We start from the raw sequence: 12209 nt of genomic DNA on the forward strand, positions 1-12209 counted from the left end.
AAAAAAAAAAAAAAAAAAAAAAATTTAGTGAATGTAATTCTCTCCTTTTTTTCCTAATATATGTGAACACATGTACACACCTACATACATATAGAACAGATCTCTATTTCTTTGTGTGGAAATTCGTTTTTCTTAGCTTTTACTTCTTTATGTTCACAGTTCATAAGATTATTACTAGGCTGTAAATGACTAACACAGCTAAGAAGGTTTGAGAGGGTTTAAGTAATTATGTTTTCTAAGAGTGTTGCCATTCACTGCTCAGAGGGCAGAATAAAATACTTTGGCTACCAGCAGAGGCCACTGACCCTCCTCTCACTCTTCTGAAGATTCCGAATAGGGAAAAAGAAACAGAGCTGCTGCTGGGTCTGCTTCCTGACAGAATTGGGCATGGGACGTTCCTCAGCGCCTCCGAGGCAGGGGCCCCGGATCAAGTGGACTTCGTGAGGCAACACCAGATACCCCTCGGTAAGACTTAGAATGTCATGTGGCCTAGACGGCCCTTTAGCCCTTCTTTCTCCAGGCCCTGGATTGCAAGATTTATATGGAAAAGTACTGATCTATAATTCAGATATTTACAAAGTAAGAAAGTAAGACACGGTGTGTGTGCTTTCTTGGTCTCATTTAAGTGGTGGAATTTTTAGATTCTATTAGAAGATAAATTTTAGGAGGGCAGATCTCTCTTTCTCTCTCTCTGTGTCTGTGTGTGTGTGTCTTTCTGTTTCCCTGTTCCTCTCCCTCTCCTCTTCTCCCTCTTTTTCTCCCTCTCCCTTTTTCTGTCTTTGTCCCTATGTTCATCTTACTGATTGCTACAGTGCCTAGTGTTAGGAACTCAATCTTCTGTCATTTTGTTGTTGGTTTGTTTATTTAAAAATAAACACCTGGTCGAGCCAGGTGGTAGTGGCACACGCCTTTAGTCCCAGCACTAGGAAGGCAGAGGCCAGCGGATTTCTGAATTTGAGGCCAGCCTGATCTACAGAATGAGTTCCAGGACAGCCAGGACTACACAGAGAAACCTTGTCTCGAAAAACCAAATAAATGAATGAATGAATGAATGAATGAATGAATGAATGAATGAATGAATAGTAAAGGTTGGCTGGAAAGATGGCTCCGTGGTTGAGAACACTGAGCCATCTCTTCAGAGCAACGGAGTTCTGTTTCTATTAGCCACCTGTAACTAGAGCTCCAAGGGATCTGGTGCCCTCTTCTGGACTCCTCAAGGCCCTGCACTCATGTGTACATGAGTATAATAAAATTAACACATAGGTTCAGTGAGATGGTTCACAAGTATCCCGCCAACTGTGGTGACCTGAGTTCTATCTGGAGACTCACAGGTTCCTCTCATATTCATATTCTCTCTCTCTCTCTTCTTACCTCTAAATAAATGTAACAAATATAAAATTCATGTTATGGAAATGATTAACATTTAATTAAGAATTATACCCAGGCATGGTAACACAGACCTATAATCCTACCATGTAGGAGGCTGAGGCAGGAGCATTACTAGTTTGAGACTATCCTAGATTAATTAGGGAAACTTGTCTCAAAAACTAGATAAATTGGTGCTGAGGAGGTGGCTTAGTGGTTAAGAGCACTGGTGTTCTTCCAGAGGCCCTGGGTTCAGTATCTAGAACCCACATGGGAGCACACAGCTCTCTGTACCTTCAGATCCAGGGGATCACCACTTACCTACTGGCCTCCCTCCTCAGGCACTAGGCATACAAGTGACACATACACATGCAAAGGCAAAACATCTGACATATAAAATAAAAATTAAAAAACATGTTAAGAGATTAGGGAAATTGTAGCCGGGCGTGGTGGCGCATGCCTTTAATCCCAGCACTTGGGAGGCAGAGGCAGGCGGATTTCTGAGTTCGAGGCCAGCCTGGTCTACCTACAAAGTGAGTTCCAGGACAGCCAGGGCTACAGAGAAACCCTGTCTCAAAAAACCAAAAAAAAAAAAAAAAAAAAAAAAGAAATTAGGGAAATTGTAAAGCTGTTTTTCCATACCAACTGATCATTACACACTTGCTTTGTTTATGAAATAATGACTTTGTTACAGTCACTACACCAATAGTGACTTTATTTGCTGAGAATAAAGCAGGAAATGAAGTAGACAGTTTCCTTCATTAGAACTCATCAGAAGACAAAAAAAAAGAAAAGAAAAAAAAAGTATTAGGTCGGGCATGATAGAACACCTATATTCCCAGCACTGCAGAGGCAGATAGATCTCTGTGAGTCCAAAGCCAGTCAGGAATATGTTTCTTAAAACAACAAACCAAAAACAATGGATGTGAAGCCCTATGAAGGATTGTGATAGGTTGGTTATATTCCAGGCCTGTAATCTTTCTCTCCATCTTGGTAGAGCAAGGGAAGCAAATCAGTGAAGAAAGCATTATAGTTGGGTATAGTGGCAGTCTCAGCGATAATACATATCTCTGTACAAGTGCATTATCTGAAGCACATTTTGTGTGTTTCTATGTAGTGTTGGAAGCAAATGCAGAGCTCTGCGTGTGCAGGGCAGGCCCTCTTCTGCTGAGGCACATCCCCACTCAGAACAAGTCCACATCACAAGTAATGAACATTTTGTGGGGTAATGAAACTGCTTAAATCAGCAGAGTTTGGAAGGTTCCTTGTGGATCTGCATGGCAGTCGATGAATGAGTTCACTTACTTGCTTTAATAGATGGAGTTTCCCCTTTCTTCTAGAACTCTGTTTGACCTCAAACATCAAAAGCCAGACAGTTCCTTCTTATGACCAGCATCACTTTGGATTTTGGTACAGCATTGCTCATCCTTCTGTGATCTGTGTAAGAAGTATTATATTTCTGCTTCTTTCTTGTTACATTGACTTAAGCCATATATTACTATCTTGCTTGCTGCCTTCCCTGAGTGCCTGAAGGAAATGTCCCAGTAGCAGAGCTAGAGGGGGTGGGGAAGGAAGGAGAGGCTGCAGAGGGCTCAGGCGATTTCATTTGGTTCTGAGAAGCAGTAGGGCAGTATTTTGGGGAAGCTTTAAAAGATGCTGGTGCCCAGTACCCATGCCACGGGATTCTTGCTTTATTTGATCTTGGATGAGCCCTGGGCATGAATATGCTTTAAATTTTTCTTTATGTGCTTTTAATATGCAGTCAGGGTTGAAGCACTCTGGTCTTTTTTTTTTTTTAATATAAACAAGTTTTTTACAGATGTACATTTATAAATTCTTGTTTAGAGTCCTGAAATGGGAAAATAAGATTCTGAACCACAAAAAAAAAAAAGTTAATTTTTACAAAGCATCTTATTTTGGACTCTTCTTGTTTGCATTGCAGACCGATGATAAAGGTGTTTTTGCGACGTACCTTTCTCAAGAATATCAACTGGCAGCAGAAACATTTAATTTGACCCCATCTCAGGTGTGGGATCTGTCCTATGAATCCATCAACCACATCTTTGCTTCTGACAACACCAGATCTGAACTGAGAAAAAGGTGGACTCACTTGAAGCAGAAAGTGTTAAACTGTAATGAGGTGAACTACTTTTGATTATACATTGTAACCAATATCTTCCTGCCCCTGTGTATCCCACTCAGTTACTGCCCACTCGAAATGACTTCCCTTGAATTTGGGTAGCCAAGTACATATGGGGTCTAACTCCAGCCCCTTCAACTGGTAAGTGCTCAGTAACTCTCAGACAGAACCTTGAGGTCTTGCATAGCTGCACTTCCATGCTGCTCTTGCTGGAGGGTTGTTCAGCCCTCATTCCCTAGTGACTCTTGTTTTGCACTTAGTGCTCTTTGGACATTTGTGACCGTAACCCTTCTGAGAAACATTTGTGACCGTAAACCTTCTGAGAAGTTGAAACTCTTTGTCTTCAGGGAAATCTCCGTTTTGTTAGGTTTAATCAGACTCCTTCCACTTCCTTTTACCCTTTCAAGTATTATTTTTTTTTGACTGTTGATGTTAGGCCACAGTGCACACCTGAACTGTTTGTGTGGGTGCCTACTTGTCAGGCGACTGTAGTAACAAAGCTAGAATCTGGCTTTGCCCTTCTTCTAATATCTTTAGAAATATATAAAGGGGGTTGGAGTAATCCCTTCAGTTTCAGAAAAGAAAAGAACGACTGGCTTGAAGTAAGAAAGACACATAGCTGGAGCTTCTGGTTTAAAATCAGGTTCTATTTGGCTTCCTTGTGGAAGCTACCAGGACCTCTACAGTGCTAGGACTCTCTTAAAAGATCTTTGTAGTAATGGTAGCATTGTGGCTTCTAGGGTTCTTAGATCACCAATAATCCCATGCCCACATGATAGCCTACAGGTATAGACTTACATAAACACACATATACCATGGCCACATTAGCAGATAACAAATGTCTTGGTTGTTTTTTTTTCACAAGCTAGAGTCATTTGGGAAGAGGGACCCTCAACTGAGAAAATATTCCCACAAGATTGGCCTAATCAGTGCTTGATCAGTTAGTGGGCCCATGCCACAGAGGGTGATACCACCCTTAGGGACATGGTTCTGGATGGAAAGCAAAGGAAATGGAACAAGGCACGAGGAGCAAGCCATAGGCAACACTCCTCCATGGCTTCAGCTTTAGTTCCTGCCTCAACTTCCCAGGATGACAGACTACAAATTATAAGAGGAAATAACCCTTTCTTCCTTACATTACATTTGGTTATGGTGTTTTATCACAGCATTAAAAACACTGAAACAATAGTATGCTTGAATTGCTCTTCTTTTTTTTTTTTTTAGTATAGAATAGAGTTTGTTTAGGGCATGGGGAGGGGAGTTAAGAGAGTAGTAGAGGCAGAAAGAAAGGCAGAGAGGAGAGAGAAGTAGAGGCATCCTTGACCACGAGGAGAGAGGGGGAACAAGAGCAAGAGGCAAGGGAGAGAAGCAGGAGTAAGAGAGTAAGAGCGCTTGCCTTCTTATAATGTATGGTTTCCCTGATCTCAAAGAAGAAACCTGGTGGCACCCTTAGTTCAATTTTAAGGTTGGGATTTTTGTGTCTGCCTTTTAGGGTACACACTGTTTTATAACCTTATATTTCTAAGTATATCCACTTATACAGATAAAATCTATAAAATGATTTTTTTTTTTTTTTTTTTTTACTGTGCTGGGGAATTGAATCCAGGGCCTTGCACATGCTGGGCAAGCACTCTGCCACTGAAATACATCCCCACCCTCAGTGTAGGCATTATATAGCCTTTCAAAGTGTTACAGAATAAAAATTGACAGAAAATCAGAATGTATAATATGTTCAGTGAGAAAATATGGAAAAGTAGTAACAGTGCTAAGGAAACATGAGAGCAGACGACACTCTCTTCTCTACCGCAAAGGCTGTAGACACGGAAGGGCTAGAGGCCTGGACCTCTCGCTCCCCCTTAATGCTTTCTCTTTGGCTTTACCTTTGTTTCTATCCATCCTCAGCACTGGCACTATTTGTTTATGAGGTAGTTTGAGATAAACTAGTTCTTCCTCTAGTAATGAGAGTACACCCTGTTCTTTTTGTCTTCTCATTTGTAAGTTGATGAGTTGGTCCTATGTAATTTAAAACCTTGCCCAGTTAACTTGATATGATATTAATTTATTTCTTTGCCTACAATGTAAAAGGTTCAGACAGATAACATAAAAGAACAAGAAGAAAAATATCAGAGAATTTATTTTTCTGCCATCCACAACTTGATTGTAAGAACTTAGGGCCAAACTAATAATTTTATATAATTTGTATATATAAAATTTGTACTGAAACAGCTGAAGAAAAACAGAGCACTTTATGGGCATAACATTTATTAACATGATATCCCTGAGAGGCAGACTAGGTATAAACATTATTTTGCTTTAGAGGAAGAGAAACAGAAGCAGTTTAAGATACATTGGAATCTGTCTACTAATACCCTTATGCCTGTTTCCATAATACTATACATAGACAGATTAATACTAAAGATAATCATCTCGTCGTCCTTGACATTGGAATCTGTCTACTAATACCCTTATGCCTGTTTCCATAATACTATACATAGACAGATTAATACTAAAGATAATAATCTCGTCGTCCTTGACATTGCAGTTCACTTCCAAAGCCATCTCAGATCCCGAGGCCCTGTGTTAGACAGGGGTTTCTCGTACCTTCTTGCTTTCTTAGGCAGCATAATTGAGATACCATTTTCCCTTTATTGCTAATGTTACTTCTTTGTTTACAATTCCTCAGTACAAGACCACAATTAATTACTTATCCTAATAAATTTTAGGATAGTCTTTCTCCTTACTACTGTCTCAGATCTTAATAAATGTGAAAATTAGTTTTTCCATGTGTTGGCCATCTGGCCATGGTCATCTCTTCTCTGACCTGCTCATCAAAGTATCTTCAATAGACAGTAATTTCTGCTGTTTATCTCCCAAAGGAGCTAGTCTCCTAAACTCACCTCCCAGAGCCATGCTGCTTTCCTCTCAGCAGTATCCACAGCTCAGTACAACTCAGGGTCTCCCTGTAGCCGTCCCTGTCTCTGCTAATTGATTCTCTGCAGACTCTACGGCTCTATCATGCATTCTTAAGGTTTTTTCCTACTTCAAGCTTTAGTGAGCTTTATATTTTCTCCTCTTTTGCTTCACTGTTTTCCCATTTCTCACCCACCTAGCATCAGTTTTACAACTAGTTTTGGACAGTCTGCCCCACTCCAATTTACCCAGTCACTTTCCTTCCTTTGAATGCTTACTGTTTCCTGAAAAAGAAAAAAAAACTTTCTAGACTTTTCTCAGAGCAAGTTATGTTAAAGAGTATGTCTTGTGTAGTAACACTACTAGGCTTAGTAAATGTCTTTAACCCAGTTGCCAGCTTTCATGGTGATGTGCACCTGTGCTTCTATACTAGCACTGAGACTGAAGCAGTCGGATCTCTGAGATCTCGGGCAGTGTAATCTCCATAGTAAGCTACAGGTCGCCAGGGCTACATAGTGAGACCCTGCCTTTCAAAACATAGTAAGTGTTGCAACTATATATTTGTGCCTATGTCTGTGTATTAACTGTTTTCCAGTATAAGGACACGGTAGGGTGTTTTCACTTGCACTGTACAGGGCTTTTATCATACATCTATGAATTTGTGGGAATTAAGTCAATACCACTTGATTGTAAAAACTTGTAATTACTTTTGTGCTTAGATACTTTTATTTATATATAGTTGTGTGTGTATATGTGTGTGTGTGTGTGTGTGTGTGTGTGTGTGTAGACTGGTAGCACCACCACTTTCCTTGTCATTTAGGGTATAGTGTGTTTTACCTATACTTGAGGAAATGGCAATTAGTACTGAGCACCCATTGGCTGCATGACTCTATACTAGGTGTGTGGAATGTAGGAGAAACAGATGACTTCTGTGGGCATCTTTAACTGCTTTTTCTATCGCCACATCTCTAGTTTGCTCTTTTGACTGCTAGTCCACAAGGGACAGATGCAATTTAGATGGAGAGGAGGAGGAGGAAGAAGAGGAGGCGACGGTGGCGGTGGCAGCAGCAAGGAGGGAAAAGAAAGGAAAAAAAAAATCAAGATGCTATAAATGTAGTATATTCTATTGTAGAATATACTTCCAGAATCCTTGTAGATTCTGGAAGAAACTAAGATAGTCACTGTTTATAGAAAACTTACATTGTTTCACTCTATCTGTCCCCACCCCTCACATGTGCGGGTTTTGTGTGTGTCTGTCTGTCTGTCTGTCTGTCTGAGGTTTGAACCCAAGGCCTTGTGCATACTAGGCAAGTGCTCTACCACTGAGCTGGATAGATCCCCAGCTCCAGATTCTTGGGAAAAGATAGAACCAAGATGGACTTTAAACTCTTTAAAGGTAAATGAAGAGTATATACAGGTTTAAGTGAGCAAAATGGCCCAAGACTCACAGCTTCTTGAAAAACTGCTGAAACGGGTTTTCCAATTGACGTGCACTGAATGACGGTGTGAGTGAAGGATACAGGTGAGATCCACAGTATATACTACCATATCTTCTCTCAGGGAACAACACAGGCACCGAGAGGAGAGAGGGATTACCATCAGGTCAGACCAAAACCTACTTTTTAATCTTGAAGCTGATGCCATTGGCCTCATCTAGATCTGGGAAGCACAAGAAATAAAGTGGCAAAAAATCCTGAGGAGTGCTTCCTAGGCCAGCTGGGCACAAAGCAGGAAAGGGCTTCTCAAGTGCTACAGTTCCCAAGGCCCTTCCTCAGGGGCTGGCTTAAGCACTGACTATGACAGCAGCTTTTCTCGAGTATGAGTCTCTCGGTGTTTACTAAGGGCAGAGCTCTTACTGAAGCACTTGCCACAGTCATGGCACCCATAAGGTTTCTCTCCTGTGTGGGTTCTGTGATGTGCACGCAAGTCAGAACTCTTACTAAAACTCCTACCACAGTCAGGACACACATGGGGTCTCTCTCCTGTGTGTATCCTCCTGTGTGCATTGAAATGAGAACTGTTATTGAAGCTTTTCCCACACTCTTCACACTGATAAGGCTTTTCTCCTGTGTGGGTTCTCTGGTGAATTATAAGGCTTGAGCTCTGGTTGAAGCGTTTTCCACATTCATCACACTGATACGGTTTTTCTCCTGTGTGGATTCTCCGATGGGTAATGAAATTGGAACTGTCACGGAAACCTTTCCCACAGTCAAGACACTTATACGGTTTTTCTCCAGTGTGGATTCTTTGGTGTCTGATGAGGCGCGCACTCCGGCTGAAGCTTTTCCCACAGTCGGCACATTTATATGGGTTCTCTACCTCATGGGAGACCTGATGCCTGAGATGGGAGTTTGAGCCAGAGCTTTTGCCATACTTGACATATTTATAAGGTCTGTCTTCCAAGCCTGGCCTCTGATAGGTCAGGACTTTACCTATATTCTTCTCTGGGAATGCTGGTTGTCTTTGTTTCTCTCTTTGAGTCTTTTCCCACTGGCTTTCTGGTGAGCATTCATTCTTACTAGCTTTACATCTCATTTTAACATGACGGGAAATTTTCCTTTCAGACCTTGCAAGTAATGTCCTATGCAGCTGTACTTCCTCAGAAATATCCCGTTTTGAATTTTCTTCATTATCAAATCTAGCCTCGAAACCTAATACAAGAACACAATTTGAAAAGTTATTCATCCCCCTAATCAAATGTACCACACAAAGCAAAGCTGGGAGAAACAAGTACTACCGTAGAGGATTACAGATAAATGGTCAGTGAGTTCCACCTTTTGAATTCATAACATATGTTGGGGTAGGAGGTGGGAAATGGCTTAGCAGGTAAAGGTGCTGGCTGCTCAGTCTGATGACATGAGTTCAATTCCTGGAACCCACACAAGGGAATGAAAGAACCAATTCCATGAATTATCCTTCAGACATGTGCCATGGCATATGTGCTCCCTAAATTAAAAACATGGGAGATGCTAGAGAAATGGCTCAGAGGTCAAGGACATACTGCTTTTGCAAAGGATCTGAGTTCAGTTTCTGGCACCAATATCAGAAGGGCTCACAGCCACCTGTAACTCCAGCTCCAGTGACTGCAACTCTGACGCCTCTGGCTTTCTTGGACACTGTATCCATATGTACACAGCCCACACATGCACCGACATAATTTTTTAAAATATTAAAAAAAATTTTAAACTGGGATTGGTGGCACACACCTTTAATCCTAGCACTTGGAAAAAAGAGGCAGGCAGATTGATCTCTATGAATTTGAAGCCAGCCTGGTCTACAAAGCAAGTTCCAAGCCAGCCAAGGCTGCATAATGAGAAACCCTGTCTATGATGATAATAATAATAATATAAAATAGAAAAGCTCTTGTACCCAAATTACTATTATATTAAAATTCTAGTGTTTTTCTTCCCTGTGTTGGATCTGTCACAAGCCTTTCATCTACATAGCCTATGTAGAAGCTGGTTACTGTTCAACCCTTTCTGAATATCCAGTATCTGCAGAAAAACTCACAACAGCAAGAAGGGTTTACAGAAAGACACTTTCCACATTGTCATTCTCCTGCCTCTCGGGATTACTGTGGTCTTGTCCACTGCCAGTGATTAAAGGGATTAGAAGGAAACACTCAGGAACATCTCCTGGAAATTTTCTATATCCAGAAGTAGTTTTTGGTAAGTCCCCTCCCCCTCACATTCCAGTACATGCTAAAGGAGGCAAAAAACAGGAAAGAAAACATATACTTAGCATCTGTTAAAGAACAAAGAACCTCAAAAGAAAAGCATCTTTAGACATTCTCTAAAACCTAAATGTTGCAAAAAACATTGTAATTTAGCCCAACTAGGCAGCTTTTTTAACATTCTAAAAAGCAAATGCCAGCCTTTCATCCTAAACTATGAGAAATTACACTCATTTACAGGTTTCAGATTAGCTTTGGCTCTTGAATTCCTTAGACTAAATCTACAAGCGAAGGAATACTGCGTGTCAGCCGGTGTGTGAATTTCCTAGAAGATTAACACTAAGGTGGGCCATAAAAATAGAGATTTGCTGGACTCACTGAGATCTTAGAATCTTTAATATGGATTATTAAACATTTAATAATGTTTAATATTATTAACTCCAAAAGGATTATTTAACATTTCCCAAACCCAGAAGTCAACATTTTTAGTAAAATATTAACATTCAATGCAACATCAGAATGCTGATTTAAAGACTTATGGAAGTGATAACTATTATTTATTGAATACCTACTATGTGCCTAGCACTGTAGTGGATACTTCACATAGTACCTCAGTAACACAGTTACATCAACCTTGTAATGTAGTTTTTGTTTTATTTGCAATGGGAATGATTAACCTAGAGCCAGCAGTCTACCACTAAACTATACCTCCAGCCCAAGGTCTTAATGCTTAACAAATTTAGGGCTTAAGTTACTTGCACTAAATCACTTTAGCATCACATGAAAATAACAGTAAATCTACAAAGTTTGCAACTATCTCAAGTGATGTTGTAGTGTAATGAAGGATGCCACATTAATAATTTGCATCTTCTCACTGAGCTGTTTTAATAGATAGGAAACATAGGAAGAAAGATAAGAACTCAGGAGAGCTCAGTGTAGTGGCCAGCTCTCAAAATTTTGAGGTTTTTCACCTAATTTCTATAGCATCTCTTTTGCTACTTATGAGAACTGAATGACTCTTAGTTGGGCATGGAGGCACACATCTGTAATACCACCATTTAGAAAGTAGAGGCAGACATCCTTGGGTATGCAGCGAGTTCAAGGGAAATCTCAGCTAAAACCAAACCAAAATAAGAAACCCCTGTCTCAAAAAAACAGAAATAAAGAACCTTACCACTGGGGCTCTGGAATAAGACTGGGGCACGGGTTATAACAGCCTCTGGAGGTATTTCAGTATCATCTTCACCATCTGAATCTTCTTCTGTGTCCTCATCTTGCTTCTCAGGTTCAGCCTCACTGGTTCTCTGGAGGCAACAAGAAACTGTTTCTTTTTCCTGGTCATCACTAGGTGGGGCAGCAACTTGGGCACTCACTAAAGCATCCATTTCTTCAAAGAAGGGGCAGGTTTCTAGTGCTTGGCCATTCTTGACTTTCCGATAGCTGGTTTGTAGGCTTTTAAATTTGGTACGACATTGCTCTGGGGTTCTAAGGAAGCCATATTCCCACAGTCTCTCAGCAACTGTTCCATATAACTGGCTGTTTCGGTGACAGTTTTGGAGGGCTTCGTAGAACTGAGTCTCACTGAGAATTGCAAGGTAAGTCTTGGTTTCTTCATAGCCCCAGTGTACACCTGCACCAGAAGAGAGATTTCAGCATCACCTAACCCAGTGCTTTAGAGCCTCAACTCTTCAGTTTTACTGCCGGCTTCTAGGAAAACCAGTTAAGCTGGAGACACTAGTTCAGAATGTACCTTAAACATGCAAGAGGCCTGGGGTTCAATTTATAAGCAAAGGAGAGACAGGAAGGCCATCCAAGCTCAGGTTCCTAGATTCATCACCAAACCTCTACATGAATTATAGTTTTGTTTCTGTATCCTCTAGTGATTTCAGAGAACTTTATTAGTACCATTTAGTGACTTAAAAGAAGTCTTTCTACACGATCATTGGATCAGTCAGTATGCACTGTGAACTTGACTAGATATACTGTGGGCATGTCTGTGAGGGTGTTTCCAGAAAAGTTTACCTAAGGGAAGACCCACCCTTGACTGTGTGGCACCATCTCATGGCTAGGGTACTGGACTGAATTAAAAGGTAGGAGAAGAAAGCAAGCTGAGGGCTGGTG

The 12209-nt window shown here is 40.8% G+C and overlaps 2 protein-coding genes across 7 annotated transcripts in view; one reads left to right on the forward strand and one right to left on the reverse strand.

Moving 5' to 3' along the window:
* Positions 1 to 4673, forward strand: part of Adal (adenosine deaminase like) — an 18452-nt gene extending 13779 nt beyond the window's left edge. For 4 of the 6 annotated variants that reach the window (XM_029474485.1, XM_021156727.2, XM_021156728.2 and 1 more), the window contains exons 9-11: positions 327 to 465; positions 2706 to 2806; positions 3308 to 4673. In XM_029474485.1, the coding sequence (XP_029330345.1) occupies positions 327 to 465; positions 2706 to 2806; positions 3308 to 3520 (453 nt within the window). In that variant the 3' untranslated portion in view covers positions 3521 to 4673. Of the gene's footprint in view, positions 1 to 326; positions 466 to 2482; positions 2591 to 2705; positions 2807 to 3307 lie in introns of all 6 variants that reach the window. The other 2 variants (XM_021156730.2, XM_029474486.1) reach the window with 2 other exon arrangements.
* Positions 4674 to 5686: 1013 nt separating this feature from the next.
* Positions 5687 to 11731, reverse strand: LOC115029087 (zinc finger and SCAN domain-containing protein 29-like; the record flags this gene model as incomplete). The annotated part of the gene is made up of 2 exons (XM_029468377.1): positions 5687 to 9066; positions 11263 to 11731. Coding segments are annotated over 2 exons (1326 nt in total), but the record flags the coding sequence as incomplete, so codon positions are not given.
* Between the last annotated feature and the right edge of the window lie 478 nt (positions 11732 to 12209).

This window comes from Mus caroli, chromosome 2 (assembly GCF_900094665.2).
Source record: "Mus caroli chromosome 2, CAROLI_EIJ_v1.1, whole genome shotgun sequence".
Classification (NCBI taxonomy): domain Eukaryota; kingdom Metazoa; phylum Chordata; class Mammalia; order Rodentia; family Muridae; genus Mus; species Mus caroli.